Here is an 18,755-nt window from a genome sequence, read left to right on the forward strand (position 1 = left end):
TACATGTATATGATGGTGAACATGTCCTTTAAAGATACATGGACTACGGAACTTTTTTTTTTTTTTTTGGTGTGAGAGGGTCAAAGGTCTATGGTACCCCTCTCCTCACTTTCACTTGAAGAATTTTGGTGGAACCCTGGAAAATGATTATTGTTGTTGTAACCAACATTTTGTGTGTGCGTGTGTGTGTGTGTGTGTGTGAAAGAGTGTCTTTATTAGCCACAGACTTTCAAGATTAAGACAAATATACACGCACACATAACAATCTACTGTTCATCATAATATAATGAATGATACATAAAGCACATATGTATGATTTTAGGGCACATTGAACGAGCAATGCTTTTTATTGAGGCAATTCTCCATCCTGGACATTGCAAACAATTCGCTTGTTCCAAACATGGGATTTTGTATTCTAGGGAGTAATCAAATGAAATTAATTTGTCAACTAGAGCAAGAAATCGACTCAAGATTTTGTACAGCAAATTAAAAACAATTTCAGCAAATATTGTAATAATCTCAAAGAAATATGTTTTCTGAGGCCATAGTATTTCATGGTGTTTATCCAAATAGGCAATTTTGTTTAGATTATTTACAAAAAGAAAAAAAAAATCCCGTTTTAATGCAATGTTTAAATCTAGTACACCTACATTGCCTAGTCCATGTCCAACAAAAGGCATAAATAAACAATCTATGACAATGCAACCAGTATATCAACTGTAAAAATGGTAAGAAAAGCTTCTCAAAATCATTATGCTACTTTTCAATTTTAATAAAATAACTAATTCATTACACTAACATTAACCATATCACACGCGATATCTATTAGTCCAGACACACGCTCCAGAACACAAGGGAAAACGGATGAAGTTTTTGGAAGTTCACTAAACATTAACACATGCTAAATATTCAAGTTTCATATTGGGCATTTCATATGTTCTGTCCACAGTATCATTCTGACAAAATGTCATGCATTATTTATTCATGTATGTGCAGTGTAAATATTTCGTGTAAATTCCACCATACAATACTGCAATTGAGTCAGCATAAGCCTTTTTTTTTGTATCAATGCTTCTTGATTGTCTCTACTGAACTGTGATTGTAGGGTCATATACACATATGTAATGGTTTTGATTTACAGTAAACTTTAGCACAAATGGTTTCAAAATGGCTCATAAACAAACATCCTGCAACTAATACATGGAAACACTAGGTGATACACTATACATATTTACCATATTGATGTTATTTCATTCACATTCAGTACAATGTACACTCTTATCCAATTTTACAATAATGTGTTTAGATTCTTGGTTTCTGCAACAAACAATGCACACTGAATGCATATCTTACAGTGATTTTCATTTCTAGTGATAAACTACAAGAACATCATCCAAGCATACACAAGAGTCAGATTGAAAAGCTGTGTATAATTTACAGTTCAACATCTTGTCTTACATTGCACTGTACATGATAAAGAAATACCAATAATCATTCTTAACTCGGCATTACACCTATTATGAAAAGAAAGAAGACAATGCACTAGTAACTCTCAAGCGACTGTGAAATCCTGGCAAGGAAAAGGAACGGGAAACAATTATACAAAAGAGAAGAAATTAACTACCAAGCACATTCCTTTCATCTGGCATGTTAAATGTGATCACTTCTAGTACGCCACACCTTGAGATCAGTGAAATTCTTTCAGTGGAGAAATTCTTCTTCTCGACTTCTACATGGCAAACACTATACAAGTATATCATGGAAACAACTTCCATTTTCGGGAATACTGCAAATAGACTATACATGTAATGTCTAACATAATTTCAAAATTTAAGTAAAGAAGCCTGTACAATTCATAAGTAATGTACCAGTACAATAAGATTCAGGCTGGAAGTGATTAGGAACACAAAACAGAGTGAATATGCCTCAACCCCCTTCTGCTCTTTTGTTCTCCTTATTTATCAATGAACTATCTACCTGCTGGAAGTTCTGATTAATCAAATGAGTTTGCTTGCTAGTTTCGATTAGGTCTTTGCAGTAATATGGATATATTGAATGCATTAAATATGCAATGCTGATATAATTGAAATGTATCCTCTGCAGGTTTGTTTGTTTGTTTGTCTGTTCCTATCGTATCATGCTTCTCGATTTACATGTTCACAGAAATTCGCTGCTTATTGTTGGGACAAGGAAATTACATACTTCACTGTCTATTTTGTTCTATAAATGCACAGGTTAGCTTCCTGTACTTATAGGTTTTTCACAGCAATAGAGTCCATAGATTTTTATACATTCATCTGTATCTATGTGACCGCACGAAAAGAGTAGTAGTATTACAGATGTATCAAGAGCACAGATACCATAGGTTACACAGTCACATACATCAATGCCACAACACCTCAGTCCAAAGCCATATGTTTACATGACGACGAATGGAAAACCTACAGCAATACTGATTGTTACGTAGAAGTTTCACAACAATGATTTGATGGTTCTCACAAACGCTACACCCGACTGTAGTATTGTTTCAATGGCTAGCTGTGCACTGTCATTTAGTTTTACTGTACAAAGTAACTGGTTTCAATATTGGGCAATACTGATCACATCATATCCGTGATAGTGACAATTTGTCAACATTTTCCTCATATCCACATTGCACCAATTTTTATCTTTAATTACTATTTTTAACCTCAAGTTGCATCAGCCCAGATTGATTGCGAGTAAGTTCTTGAAAGTATTTCAGGGTGGCTGGAAAAGACAGAGCAAAGCCGATACAGAAAACTTTTAACTGACTTTTTTTGTTTGTTTTTTTTTTGTTTGTTTTAGTTACAATACTACAGTGTACTTGAAAAGCCCTGCTACACTTAAACTTACAATGCTATTTTGTAAGTTAGGTTGAACTCTGCCGATAACCTCTCACACTTGGATTTTTGTGATTTCTGCATGACAGGCATCGTCTCTTAGTCCTCTTTCTTCTTGAGCCATGGAATCTTGGCCGTGATGCTGAAAGAGAAAATTGGGTACATACAATGTAACTGCACATCTTCTGTATCAAATTCAATTTGACATATTTAAAAGCAGGCACAGCAATAATGATGAACAGACGTAAGATGCGAATTGAGAACCAAAATAGCTGTAATCTCTGCAACAAAGCTTCTGATATCAACAACTAGATGTTTAAGCTTTCATTTTGCGGCAACAAAGTTGACACATTATGAATTTGGGAGCTGTATGAGCATCATTAGGTTTGAAAGGAATGCATGATTGTAGGCTAATCACTCTCTCAGGAAGTGGGGCATGATTGCAGTAGGCTCATTCATTAAGACTATTGAATCTTCTTGTTTTTCATTACAGCATGCTTCTCCTTTGATAACCTGAAAGTTAAAACTCATTCTGTTGCATCATGTCGGATTTTGTTTACATGCGATGCTTTTAGGATGCATTGCAGAGTGTCACAAATCCACTTGCCCACTGCAACATATCAGGACACTTACACCTCAACTTAGCAAGGGCCTGACATTAGCCTTGGCCCAGTGCTCAGGGCCACTAAAAACTGATGTCAGGCCATCAAATTTCAAAAATGGCTATCTTTTGGTGGCTCAGCTGGTGCTTACAATTCTAAAATGGATTGTTCCATTTCCTTTCATTTCAGGCCACTACATTTATTTATTTTTTTTTTTTTTTGGCCACCAAAATTTAAAGATTTCAGTGACCCAAATGGGCCACCAGAGGAAAAATAGTTTGTGTTGACCCTTGACTTAGCAATCAAGTAGAAACCCCTTCACATTTCAATTGTCACTCAGTGCAGTGAGTTACAGCACTGGGTTAGCAGTATCACTCCTTGAGTAATGATATGGGATCATACACCACAAAAAAGAAAATCTTTGACAGAAACATAGCCATTTTTCCAAATTCATAAAATTCTTCCGTCAAGTTGTTTTCATTGCAACTGATCAACAAATGGCCCTACATCGACATAAAATATTTATGCTGATATAGGGCAATTTGTTAATCAACATGGCCATCAAACTAGCTCTAATTGCATCTTCTACAGAATAAATGTGAGGTTAATTATAATAAATGACTTCTGAAATAGCATGTTCATCTTTATAAATTTCAGGTCACTCAGGTAACATGACTGAATTAAATCAAACTACTTGAGTGTATGTAAGCTGTCACACACATGAAAAAAAAAAAATCTGTTGAAACATCTATCAAAAAAAAATTTCTGCAATGCTGCTAAGATTAAGCCACTTACTGCAAAGAAATATATTGGAGTTGCCACAGGCCACAACAAAATCAAAGCTTACTGACAGACATATACTTTTTTTTTTTTTTTTGGTTTATTAATTATGCTAATCATTATTGAGAGGCAAAATGAGAAAATAGGCTTGATTTTCAGATATGGCCAAGAATTAGTCCCTTTCACGGCAGCTCAGGATGAACATACATGGTTTTCTTGGTCACCAGTAAGACAAAATATCACTGCTTATTTGCAGCTTCTTACTTGTTGAGAGCCGTGTTGATCTGTTCCTGTGCCTTTCCAACAGCCTCATCGATCTGGGCCTGTGTGACAAGGAGAAATTAGGATGATATGGTGTACCATTAACCACTTAAGTCTGCCGTCACTACAAGGAAGAGTACTGCTGGAGATATCTATGAGGTTTCTTTTTTTTTTTAACTCTTGTTCTCACATAGTTTTGCTGGCTAAACTATAATCTCACATTCATTATGCAAAGTCTCATGTTATCAGAAATAGGCAACCTTGCAAACCTGAAACAAACTTACACTTTCACAGAGTTTGTATTTCAAGAGAGGTGTACCGTATAATATAGCACTTGACATCCCTGCGAGAGTTACATTTTCCAAAGAGATTATATTTTGCAGAAGCATTGAATACAAGGGGAAAATATTGCCTTGAGGGAAAACTATGGATATCCCAAGGGACTGTCAAGTGTTATATTACAACAGTAGGCAAGGCAAGTATTTGTTATATCATATAGTCCACAAAAATACATATCATTTCATTCTAGCCAAGTAGGCAGCCAGTCATATTCTGCAATCATATTAAATGATATGACTTCACTACAGGCTATAAAATTATTTCGATTCTTGAAGCATTAGCCACACAATTGCTTTATGAGCAATCACCAACCAGCATTTTTACAGAACATTTAATGTAACTCGCTGATGATCACAAACATTCAAAGACTAATAGCATTACAAGTAGTACATGGGACTCCTGCAATTTTTTAACTACAAACCTAATCTTGGTGAAGTCATGAGCTCTCTGTCTTTAAAATACGTTTCTGTGACTGAAAGGGCAACTTTACAACATGTTTTCATGTACTTTCCATAGACTGTACAATGGCTCTATTATCAATCAGGGCCATAGTCTGTAATCTTTTCATAAAATCCTACTTTCCATCACTCCAATCCTCTTAATACTGCATCAAAACATAATGAATTAACAAAAACTACAACTGTCCTTTCACTTCTCTGGACATTTAGATACGTAATTCATATCTACAGTACATTGAATACAGCTAACTGTGAACTGTGTACATATGCTGTGTAGGTCAGGAAAATTCTTTCCTTTACAATGTCTACGTGATCAACAATTATTAAGTCTATTCATACTGACTGTTCTCCAATGCAATTCACACAAGACTTCAAATTCACACTATTGCTATCTCAGGGGGTCGGTCCCCTATTTCAGAAATGATGGACAAGAAGTGTAACATGAGAAAATAATTTGCTGAAGTCAATAATTAGCAAACACTTTGCGCTTTAATATTACTATTTGTTAAACCTGATCCCAGATAAGCATAGTGCCAGGTTTCTCCTCTCATTTCATCAAATTTTCATCATTAAATTTTTGACGTTGGGGCTATATATGTAGAAAAGATATAGACAAGGGCTGTCTGATATCTTCTTTGACCTAGAACCAGATTGTACTAATTAAATTCCTGTACCACATGCACTCCTATCTGCAGGTCAATTACAATAAACAACTATACTGATAAGAGGGCAAAACATAATGCTCTGGCCATGAATAGCAGTGTTAGGTTTTCAAATCATGCTAACCTGGTACTTCTCGTAGACCACAGGCAGCGAGAAGAGTCCAATGTAGGCTGCAGGGTTTGAAAAAAATGAGACAAGACGAGACACAAACTTGTCATTATTCAAATTCATGAAATTCTTCCGTCGCAATGTTTTCATTGCAACTGATTGACAAATTGCCTTACATCGACGTAAATAAGCACTGAATTGATCAGTGTTTTAGTAGTAGCCATGATAAAAAATCATGGGCGTACATACTCAAGCAGGATTCAAACGTATGACCTCCTGGTCACCGAACAGGCGTCATCTCCACTAGATCAGCGAGCTTTCGCTCGACAGCAACTGTTGGTTCTAATCCTTGTAGCATGCAGCAGGTACTGCATAATTATTCAAATTCATGGAATTCTTCCGTCGAGATGTTTTCATTTTGGTGATCAGGAGGTCGTAGGTTTGAATCCTGCTCGAGTATGTACACCCATGATTTTTTATCATGGCTACTACTAAAACACTGATCAATTCAGTGCCTACTTACGTCGATGTAGGGCAATTTGTCAAGCAGTTGCAATGAAAACTTGTCATTATTCCACTTCACACTTTCAGAACTCCTCACTGCATATAATACTATTGCACTTTCCACTTCATCTCTATTTAAGAATTTCACACTTAATCAATAGCTATGCTGCTGCTGCTTATCTAAATGTAACATCTTAGACCATTGAATTGCATTGAGCAACAAATTAGTTTATTTCAATCATCTGCAAATGTAACTCTACAGACTCATTTGTTTCCCTGTGTCTAAACATGAGACGACAGTGCTAATTCTTACATCAGGATGTTGATGCCACAGGATTCTCTCTTATTTTTGTCTCTCCGTATTTCCTTTATGCACTGACCATGATGAAATGAGCAAATGATGCAATAATAACAGAGCCTCATTTTGAGAAGGTATTTTGACATGCACACAAGAATGCCACACATTAAGCCATCCCTCCGAGGAGCCCAGCTATAATCACAGGGAAGCGAAAAGGACTTGCTTGGAATTCTATCCATAAATCATTCCAGCACTCTATAAACAAACCAGATAGGACAAGCTCCTCAGCACCAGTTGTTTTAGTCCTTTCCTTTTTTGACGGATATATTCTAGAGGCAAGCTCCTCTCTAATATTTCTCCTCTAATGCTCATGAATGTTTGCCATTCTATACGGCACAAATCCTCTCTGTTACCATGGTAGCAATCAATGTGGACAGGACAGATTATGTTCACACTCTGTAAAGAGGCATATCCTGTCAGTAACCCAAGATGGTGATGATATCTCATAGATGCTCAGTAGATGTATAGATACATTTTATGCTTCAAAAGAATACTTCTAAATCTCATGGCAATTATATCTTCAATTACAATCTGGTAATTAGGCTCGATGATGATGATGATTAAAGGTAGTATCCTTCTAGTTCTTTAATAAACTTTCCTAATTTCCACAAAATCATTAAAGAGATCTCAGCTGACATTGATTCAAAGTGCATGGAAAAGATCAGATGGAAAAACACAAACTGTTCCTTTCATTTTCTCTGAGTGACTCAAATCACCGTCCGCCACGTACTTTACAAACTGCTTACCTCCTTCCCATAATGCATTACATAAATCAAATCAAAACTTAATAAATGCTGTATAAAGAGGATACTGTAAAAGTGAAAATTTTTCGCGGTGTTGAAAATTTTATGCACTTCGCGCAACCAGAAACTATTGTGAAAATAAAAGCACGCAAATATTTTTGCTGCCCCTATGTTCCAGTAGTTGATGTCTTGATTCCATGGAATTAAAAACACACGAAACTCTTCTTGCTCGGTCAAGTGCGAAAAATTATTCAGGTGAAAATATCCACTTTTACAGTAGTACTGTTCAAGAACACATCAGACTTGATCAGCCACAGAAAAAAGTAGTGCTTCGTTAAAAATTAGTTCATCCAGTGTCATCTCTGGGAATTATTGGTAAGCGCCTGAGCTCACTTTGCTCTTTGCTGGTCATTTTATACCGTCAGTGCTGGCTGAAAATAATGAAGGCCTATCCAGAAACCCCGGTAATAATAGTATGTATGTGCCCTGAGAACTCTACACAGTGGATGTGGCACCATATAAGTCATTTATTATCATTATCATTATTCTCTGAAACATTGACACGAATCATTTGATTGATGTTACTGGTTTGTTCAAGCATACATACTGTACCTAGTAATGGCTGAGAACTATACTTGGTTAATGCTGATCATTCCTGCAGAAGACCCAGAAAACTGACATGACCACAGAGATCACAAGACCTGTTCGATTCAACAATGTTTTGTTTTGGACGGCACTAATAGAGGTCTTACCCAGGATCACAAGAGTGAGACCGTTGAACCATGCTCCAAGGAAAGTCAGAAGCCAGAGGAATACAGCAAACTGAACAAAGAAAAATTGAAACATAGCTTTACTTTTAGTGCGACAAATGATGGAAGAGGAATTATATTTTTGAGATGTCCCTTATCTCACGCATGTGCAATTGTATTTGCAACCACAGCAATTTACTGATTACTACTCATATCTTTTTGTTAGAAAAAGAAACTTTTCATGTGCATTCAACTCATTCATTTGGGGGTTCACTGGGTCAGTCAGGGACAAGAAATATCCTCATAGGTCTGAACTTAACATTTCACATATTGACCTATGAAGCATCGAACAAACTCTGATGAATTTGGTATGACATGCAACAAGAAGAGTTGATTTGTTCATTCCGATCTGAAAAGAATGGTACAAAGAGTACTACAGGTACAGGGAAAAGGTCAAAGTCTTAGACTACTATTTCAACCAACAGCATATTTGACATCATAAAATCTCATTAGAACCAGAACAAGCACAAAATATAATCAATCATCTGCAATTAGGTAATGGGACTCATGTTTCACAGATCAACGTTCAAAGTCAATTGAACTCTCAACATCTAAAGCATTGAATGAGATAATGCTGGGGAATATTATTCATGATATCAAATCTAAAGAAACTACCATTGAGAACCAATCAGGTTTGCACACACAAACACACACACAATTTCAATGAAAATTACACCATTCATCTTTTTCACTCTTCATAGTTTCTACTCTTTGCATCATTGCCTCTGATGAGTGCATTTAATCACTCCCCCGACTGGTTCTTTGCACTGCTCCCATCAACATCAGTATGAAGCATTGCACAAGCATGACTAATCCTGACGTGATGCAGGTAACATGATGCCCACCTTAATGGAGTCCACGAGGTCTTCCACAAGGAGCAGGTGTCGGAGGGTCGTGATGCACACATTGACCTTCTGCACAGCCTTCTTACAGTAAGTCTCGATCTGGTCCTCTGACAGGGCGATGTCGACCTCCAAGTAAGGCCTGGCAGAATGATGTCATAGTAAAAAAAAACAAGGAAAAGTAGAAATTACGCGGTGCGTAACATATGTCCCCGCCGGAAGTAGCATTTTGTAACAAAATGTGCAATATAGGTAAAAAATCAAGGTCAAAGGTCAAAATTCTGTGTAGAAGTTTTGAAGCCCTCACCTAGTGCCATCACATAAAGCAAATGGAATCGAAATTGGGTTAGAAATGGCGAAGGAGTAGCATTTTGTAGCCAATGTACAATATAGGTCAAAAATCAAGGTCAAAGGTCAAAGAAGACAAAGGTCAAAATTCTGTGTAGAAGTTTTGAAGCCCTCACCTAGTGCTATCACATAAAGCAAACGGAATCGAAATCGGGTTAGAAATGGCGAAGGAGTAGCATTCTGTAGCAAAATGCACAATATAGGTCAAAAATCAAGGTCAAAGGTCAAAGAAGTCAAAGGTCAAAATTCTGTGTAGAAGTTTTGAAGCCCTCAACTAGTGCCATCATATAAAGCAAACGGAATTGAAATCGGGTTAAAAATGGCGAAGGAGTAGCATTTCGTAGCAAAATGTACAATATAGGTCAAAAATCAAGGTCAAAGGTCAAAGAAGTCAAAGGTCAAAATTCTGTGTAGAAGTTTTGAAGCCCTCACCTAGTGCCATCACATAAAGCAAATGGAATCGAAATCGGGTTAGAAATGGCGAAGGAGTAGCATTTTGTAGCAAAATGTACAATATAGGTCAAAAAATCAAGGTCAAAGGTCAAAGAAGTCAAAGGTCAAAATTCTGTGTATAAGTTTTGAAGCCCTCACCTAGTGCCATCACATAAAGCAAACGGAATCGAAATCGGGTTAGAAATGGCGAAGGAGTAGCATTTTGTAGCAAAATGTACAATATAGGTCAAAGGTCAAGGTCAAAGGTCACGACTGAAATTCTGTGTAGAAGTTTCAAAGCTCCCATGTAGTGCTATCATATAAAGCAAACAGAATCAAAATTGGCTCATAAATGACAGAGAAGTAGCAAATTGAAGATTTTGATCACACACGGACGCACACACGGACACACGGACGGACGGACGGACACACGGACGGACGGACGGACACACGGACACACACACGTACGGAGCCCGTTTCATAGTCCCCTGCTCGAACTCGTTCGGCGGGGACAATAATGAAAAACATACCTCTTCTTCCTTTTTTTTTGGGGGGGGGGTGGGGTATTGTCTCTATAGAACTTTAATAAAATGAACAACATCACATCAATCCATGATTTCAAAAGTATGTTTTTAAAAAACATGCTTCTTTTTTCTTTCTTTTTGGCATCATCTCTATAGATTTTAATAAAATGAATGTGCAACATTAGATCTGCATACAAACTTACATGTCCTGACACATCCATGCTTTCTGTGCAATTTTTTTGTCATATGCATATGAAAATCTGTAGAGTTGATGATGCTGTTCAGGCTGGTGCTATGAGATATTCTAACTGCATCCTGATGAGTAGTTCATCTACATTTTTTTATTACAATTTGCCAATAGCCAAACATCACATTTCTCCTTTAATATGCAGCAAGCACATTCATCACCTAAAATCTTTAAAGCCAACCCAAATATATGGAATTAACCCCTATGGCCTAGGACTACATTGCAATCTGCAAAATTTCACTGTCATATCTACTTAATTGTAGGGGCTATGGATAATATATGCCTCACAAATGATTCAGGAAAGGTTTGTTGCTTCACAATACCAATTTTATTTTTGTAACAGTTGTAAATAAATTTGAAAAATGTTATGAAAAAATAATGCCTCAACACTTTGTGGCGGAGGCAAATAAAAGAGTCTGAAGTGCATTAAACTGTGAACACTGCCATGCATATGAATCATACACACACACACACACACACAAAAAAAAAAGTCTGAAAGGTGGATTTTGGGCAGAGTAAAAAAAAAAAAAAAAAAAAAATCTGAATTCAGTTAAACTCTCATCCCTGATATTTTGATGTCAGATATCTACAAAGCTGCTGTACAGCAAGGATGCTGTACAGTAAGGAAAGTGGAGGTGTGACATGGAAGCGCTCTGGGGACTGGGTCAAGGCTGGATACTAACTTTTTCTCTGGTGGTCCAGAATAGACCAAAACATTTACGACCCCTTTTGAACCGTGAGTGCCCAATTGGGCCACCAAAGGACAGCCTTTTTACCTCTTCGGAAATTTCATGGCTCCACATCAATTTTAGTGGCCCTGGGCCACGGCTGAAGTTGATCCCTGCTGGGTTACTTACTTGAATGGGCTTCCCTCGTCGCTCTTCTGGACAGCGGCCAGGACCGTCTTGTAGACGCGGAAACTGATGGTGACCGTGAGCGCGGCCAGGAGAAGGTAGGCCACCACGCTAATGAAGGAGAAGAGACTCAGGGCAATGAGGACGAAGAGGATGCTACCAAAGGCCACACCCGATTTCTTGACATCACGCCAGTACACAAGATCCACAACTGCTCCATCCCATGTGAAACGGGAGATAAAAAAACAAAAACAGAAGAGCTAATAAGCATCTGAGTGTGACTTGCCCCGGGAATCAAACTGTATGTTGCTTGAGATTTGTCCCGTAGCTGAAAAAGCCAAGCGCCTTTTGGGCTTGGCAGCAAACCTCTTGGAATGTATGCTGAAAATGAAATGAAAGAAGGATTGGATAATGATATAAATGTAGGATAATGATGTTTATAGGTTAATCACAGGGGGATAGGGAACACTGTATTATGTGAAACGGGTCTAAAGAAATAAAGAGTGCATAGTCAAGAAATTTGACGAAAACACAGATATGAAGACATACAAAGTACATTGGAGATACACAGATACAAACACTCAACAAAAATCTATGGATTTGAAGCCTGTCTGGTTCTCAAACAGAAAGGAAGATATCCAAGCTATGTTCCAGAGTTAACGCAACCAACACCTTCAGAAAGGACTACATTGATAAGAAGGTATTCTATGTTAATTTATCTAGAAGATTAATTCCTATGTTAATGGTGGCATATGAAGAAAATAGGGTATTGCCTTCCATCTATTTTCACCTTATTATAAAAGTCAGTGTTGGATATTAGAAAGAATGCAAAATATGGACAAACCGTGAAATGTGTATCTAAATCTGAAATCTTTGGGAGGGCTCAATTTCTTATCACCGACAAAATGAGGGCAGCCATATGACTTTGTGAAGGAAATCAAACAATGACAACAATCATGGCAAATTACTACAGTGTACTGATTTGTTGCTCATTTTCTGCTGTCAACATGAATGACATGTAAATGGATGAAAGGAAAAATGACTTAAAAAATGTCACATATGGTACTGCATACATCACATATGATTTGCAGCAATTGAATTTTCTCAAATTTCATTTAACAGTCAACTGATATTTGTAAAATGAACAACATCCTCAGAATATCACCTCCCACAATGAATACTACATTGAAAAGCATTAACTTTGCTTCTAAAATACAGAATGCATATTAACCGCTCACAAAAATGTCTTTCAAGCCCTGAGCCAAAAAATATTACACTTGCAAAATGTATGAGGTATAAAGTACTGCATTGTATTTCTTCACAATGGATAATCCAGCCTTCGAACCAACAAAATAACAAAAAAGAGGGAAAACACTACTAGCCAACAATCTGGATAAATATGTTCAATCCATTCTTCCTCTTCAGATATATGAAAACTGAAAAACAAACAAACAAAAACAAACAGTTTCAAAACCAAAACCCAAAGCATTACCACTACGTAAAAACTGTGACGTAAAAATTAAAATCACAAAAACATAACACAATGTGAAAATATGGTCTAATAATACAATGCATGCACCATACTTTCAACTCGTTTTACAAACTGGTTTTCTATGATTACATTTTTATTTGACTATAACTCAAACATGCACCTCTGGAAAATCTCTAAAGGTATAAGTCATCCTTGGCACCTGCTCTCAATTTCAAAGAAATACTGGTTGCCATCCTGCACAGGCTGTAAAAAAAAAAAAAATGTTCATGTTTTATGTCTGTTTTCCATTTGAGATACATAGAAACAAGCTTCAATTCTGATATACAGAAAGTCTTTTTTTTTTTTTGTTTCCCGGTTTTACGTCATTTGCTTTTTATGTGGCAGCTACATTCCATGTTGATATCGTGAGCTGACCCTCAATTAGAAAAAAACATTTTCAATCAGTGAATTACTATACGTATAACAGTGAGAGCATTCATGAGGATTTCTAAAACACTATTACATTTAAGACAAACATACTTCCAATGCAACAACATAATTTGTGGGCATACACTGCCTGGACTGCACTTACGCTGTCTGGTAGTATGTATACAGTCACTTATGATTGTACTGCATGGTAGTAGTATACTGCTTGCCTTCATATATTCGTATGTCTTATAACTTTACCTTTCTTTTTTTTTTTTTTTTTTTTTGCTGTCCTATTTTGGTGAGTTTGACTTTCTGTTTAAATTTTTTATTTGTTTCATTTTCATTTTTCCTCTTTAAAGGAGGCTATAGTATGTATGACATCTAACTATGTTACTTTGATTGGACGATGTTAAAACTTTGGCATTTTTGAACTGATACTAAGCACTCCAACTACCTATAAATTACTAAATATTTTCTAGGTATGACTGCGTGCACATGTTTATTGTTGCTGAGGTGACAAGACCTCATATAGCTACAAAATGTAAAATAGTCAGGAGAGCAAAAAAAAAAAACAAACACACAGTTAAAGCACCACATCAAATGGGATAGCCTTTCCTTTGATATATGTTCAATGTTGTGGTGGCTTCATTTTTTTTTTTTTTTTTTTTTTTTTGGGGGGGGGGGGGGAATAAGACAGCTGGAATTTGAACACGACATCACTTATAAACTGATTATCTGACCATTAATCCAAAGAAGTCATTTTCACCAAAATTTGAGATACAAGGTCTTGTCAACCCAGCGACGGTACCATCAGGTCTGAACTATTGTGCAAGAGGTTAATACCACCTTCATTGATTCCAAGCTGATGAGTCATGAAAATGTGACAAACAATTTCCCCCCCCCCCCAAAAAAAAAAAAAAAGAGAAGAGACAGATATTTTATGAACAGAATCAGTATGACAAAATATCAACTATCAATCTTCGAACATGACTCTATTCTTGGGCCCTGTCTCACACATGAATAGCTACAAAGAGATAAGAATAAACTGCATCTACCAGAAAATCAACTACCGGTATCATCAGCTTCTAGAGGAGGATGTTGTTGCTGCTGCTACAGTGCATGTAACCACTGCATATCACTTGTGCGGGTGGGGGGGGGGGGGGTAGATGACACAGCACTTTACAGGACATTATATTCCAGCAGTTTAACTTAACTTGTGAGCAAAAATGTGGAATTTGTAGCTTTCAAACCATAAAGAAAGATCACTAGAGTATCGCTAAAGATGCTACACTAGTACTACTCCTGTACAGTCAGTGCACTGGTAAACAGTCACAGCAGAACGAGTATTATAATAGGCATTCATCTCGTCTACATGTCATGACACCAGCTGAATGACTGCTATGCAGTGCGCTGCAACCTGGAGTGAAGGGGGGGGGGGGGGGATGGGGAAGCAGCTAATAGTAGACCAACATCATGACACATTCCTTCCCAATGCCTCATTCATCCCTATCACAGCTTCTACGCACACTGCTAAACACTCCACCAGCATCCAATAGTTCGCTATCTCCCCCTTCTCTCTCTCTCTCTCTGTATGGCAGCAGAACAGGAAGGGAGCACATTCTCATGTTTGGTGGTGGCGGTATGGGGAAGGGGAGGATGGTTGCTAGGGAGATGCCAAATATCAGTACTGCTCACTTTACTGTCTCCTACCAACCAACACAGAGTGCGTAACATCTGGTATTATCTATGGAATCTATAGCATTGTTTGGTAAATTTCCAAAGAATGAGGAGCACATTGTGTGGTAATAAAATCCAGCCTTCTACATTGGTGTAATAAAGAGTACACATATCTTATGATTAATGTTTTACAGTGAACTACAGAATTCTAATTAAGAAAAATGAAGGGGGATAGCATTAAATCAAAATGTATTGCCAGTCTTTTCATGGTGAATGCATAAGACTCTATTTCACAAACTACTGCTACAAACTGCATTAAAAACTCTGACAATATTTGCAGTATAGTTATAAGGATGTCTATTGAGAAAGGAAAAAACAAACAAACAAACAAACAAACCTTACCTACTCCCATTCGAAATGTAATATCCCTCTGTACCTATCAAATGTTTGCATGCAGTTGACAATTAAACTCCTGATCTGTCCACAGCTTATATCCCTTGAACAGCATTTAAAAGTATCATGAAATGACAGCCATATATGCAGCATCATGCTATCTCATGCCAAGCAGTCCCTTGGTTGTAAGGAAAAGTGACTAAATCCATGAGAGTAATATTTACATGGGATCCCCATTGCTCACAAATCTGTGATACATATCTCTCGTATCTGGGCCGCTCATTGACCATTGTAAGATAATACACTCATGTATCTCACATATCCTGCATATTGTGTCATATTCAACTGTAAGCTGGACAACATGCATCAAAATTGCCACATGTCTAACTGGCTCATCAATACATCGTAATGCAGTGTATGAGATGCCATCACCGGCAGAACTGCATCAAGTTTCTGCTCTAGTCTTAAAAATATGCAGCACTGTTCCACTTCACAGCTCAGAGCCTACGCACATGTTGAATAACATGCCTCCTTAATGCTTGGTCTACTGAGATGCATTCAACTCATTCATTATGCACACAGTGTAGAGCTTACATTCACACATTGTGGGGTTATTCCAGTTTGTTTCGCCACTGCGTTGGTCACAGAGCCAATTTCCTCAGGGCAGGCGGCTAGCAATGCCTCCTTGGATCATAGCCTCGTAGTAGTTATGTGTGGCTGAGAATCCTCACTTGATATCCACAGGGGGAAGCATGCAGCACCAGAGGATGGGGAGCTGTCCATGCATCAAACCGCATCAACCCTCAGCTCCTCACATCCATCAGAGAATGCACACTGAGAGCGTCATATTGTACAGCAGGCACTCAGAGGACAGGGCGGAGTAATTCCAGTCCATCCATCTCCAGCTGAAGCTAACGCTGTGTACTCTCTCCTCTATCTCTCCCTCTCTCACTTTCCCTCTCTCTTCTATCAACCACAACTCCGATTCACGCCCGTGCCCAGTGCACGCTGCCTTTTGTGAAAGGGGAGCTGGCCGCCTTGTCTCCAACGCTACGGACGTATTGCCCACTACACGGCTCTACAAATCACACATGCGTGTCAAGCCATCCGCCCTTTGCATCGGCCTAATGGTTTGGAAGAGATCACAAAGCGAGATCACGGAGCGAGGTGCCACCAAGTCAACTCTGCCCTACTGCACCAAAGCAAATTGCTGATGATAAAAGTATGTGTGCATCCCGGGTTGTCCTCCACTCTAATATGACATGAACCTCTGCAAATTTCCTTGCCCTGAAAGATTTCTTCTCTTGCATTCATCTATGAAATGACACGTGTAACTCTCTATCTCTCACAACTCTGAACACACGTGTCTGTCCAGTCTGTTTGCATTACATTCTACATTAAATTTGCCACACGACTGAGAGCTATAATGAAATTCTGCCTGCCAACGCCAGCTAATTTGATGGGCACTGCCTGCATCTGCCGCATCAGGGCACGATTCTCGCGTTTATCTTACTGTATGTAGAGAGGCTCAGCACTTCAAAATCGTCTGGTGATATAAGTCAGCTTCAACTCTTATGACAGTGAATCATTAACCAACTCATAAATTTATAGGTTGAATATTAATCTATCACCAAACCGAGCATCCTGTGAAATGAGACTCTCACGCGATGCCTATAAGTTGCTATGGCAACCCACTAAAGTATATAATCAGGAGATGAAAACATATAATTATAGTTCTTAATATCAAACTCAGTCATACCTAGGTACTTGCTTGCTTTGGAAAATATGTTAACTGTAGCAAAGACCCCTTCATTCTAAAGTACACTTTACCTGAGACAAATAACTTTACAATCAGTTATGTAAAAAGTGGAAAGTTTTGTGCATTTGCCAGGCATGAAAACTAGCACAAAAATAAGAGCACACTTTTTTTTTCTTGTGATATGTAATACCATGTTATACGTTTGGGTCAGTAAAACCCCAGAATCTGTGAAGCCTTCTTTTTTGTGTGAACAAACGATAATCTCAATTGTAATTGCAATCATGTTTGTAATTCAGCATTCAAATTAAACACTCTTGGTATGTGTAAAAACGCAGCAAAACTCCTAAAGCTTTGGATGCCTTAAGTAAAGCAGGCAAGGATTTGTCCCATTCTTCAAAATGGAGAATGTTCATTGGATCTAATGTGATGACCTACTGTATCTGTGCTGCAAGCTTATGCACTTAGTCCCTAATGCAATACCTCCACCCCCTCCCCCCCCCCCCCACAAAAAACCCCCCTTAATTACACATATATGTAACAACTTCTTTTGAGGTTCCTGTGGTTATACAAACCAGTTAACACATTTAAAAGTTATTGATTGCCCGAGTTCTCCACACAAAAGTCAGAAATGGAAACCAAGCCCCACTGAAGGCAGGTCAGACAGTTCTCAACTGCAGTGCAACCAAGTAGTAATTTTATCACACTTCCACTCCCAATGTAGCTTTTTGTTAAGGAAAATTTACTTCTGATTATGAAGATAAGTAGAATTGAACTCATCATCAGTCAAACTTGTTTAAGACCCCGTTTACAGTGCGGGGCCGGGCTCGGCCGCGGCTCGGCCGCGGCCGAGTTCGGCCTCAATTGCGCGGCCGAGCCTCGCAATTTTGTCCGTTTACACTGCTGGGCTCGGCCGCGCTTTTGATTCAAACCTTTCAATATTTTGTCGTAGTGGCGCTCTGCTTGTAAACAAACGCAATTTGGTATTGTCTGGTTTTCAGACCCTTTGCCAAATGAATTCCGTGGCGACGAAGTCGCCGTTCGGGCAAAGGCCTTTGCCGAAGGAAAAAATACTTTGCAGGACAAAACCACCTTAAACTATACTAGTTTTCGACGTTGAGGGGGTTAATATAATGAATAGCGAAAGATACAGGCAGAGGGTTTGGAAGCCAGACTAAAATTGGCCGCGCAATTGGCCGCGCATTTGGCCCAGTTTGCATTTACACCAAGAAGAGGCCAGGCTCGGCCGCGGCTCGGCCGCGGCCGAGACCACCTCCAGAGCGAGGCCAAATGCGA

General features: G+C 38.2%; 1 protein-coding gene across 2 annotated transcripts in view; it reads right to left on the reverse strand.

Annotated features, from left to right (window-relative positions):
* Window positions 1-311: 311 nt before the first annotated feature.
* LOC140234634 (reticulon-1-A-like) overlaps window positions 312-18,755 on the reverse strand; it is a 49,862-nt gene continuing 31,418 nt past the window's right edge. For both annotated transcript variants that reach the window (XM_072314674.1, XM_072314666.1), the window contains 6 exons: window positions 11,737-11,944; window positions 9,332-9,470; window positions 8,430-8,499; window positions 6,088-6,134; window positions 4,508-4,566; window positions 312-3,003 (listed from right to left, as the gene is read on the reverse strand). In XM_072314674.1, the coding sequence (XP_072170775.1) occupies window positions 2,961-3,003; window positions 4,508-4,566; window positions 6,088-6,134; window positions 8,430-8,499; window positions 9,332-9,470; window positions 11,737-11,944 (566 nt within the window). In that variant the 3' untranslated portion in view covers window positions 312-2,960. The remainder of the gene's footprint in view (window positions 3,004-4,507; window positions 4,567-6,087; window positions 6,135-8,429; window positions 8,500-9,331; window positions 9,471-11,736; window positions 11,945-18,755) is intronic.

The sequence above is a fragment of the Diadema setosum genome, chromosome 1 (assembly GCF_964275005.1).
Source record: "Diadema setosum chromosome 1, eeDiaSeto1, whole genome shotgun sequence".
Lineage (NCBI taxonomy): Eukaryota > Metazoa > Echinodermata > Echinoidea > Diadematoida > Diadematidae > Diadema > Diadema setosum.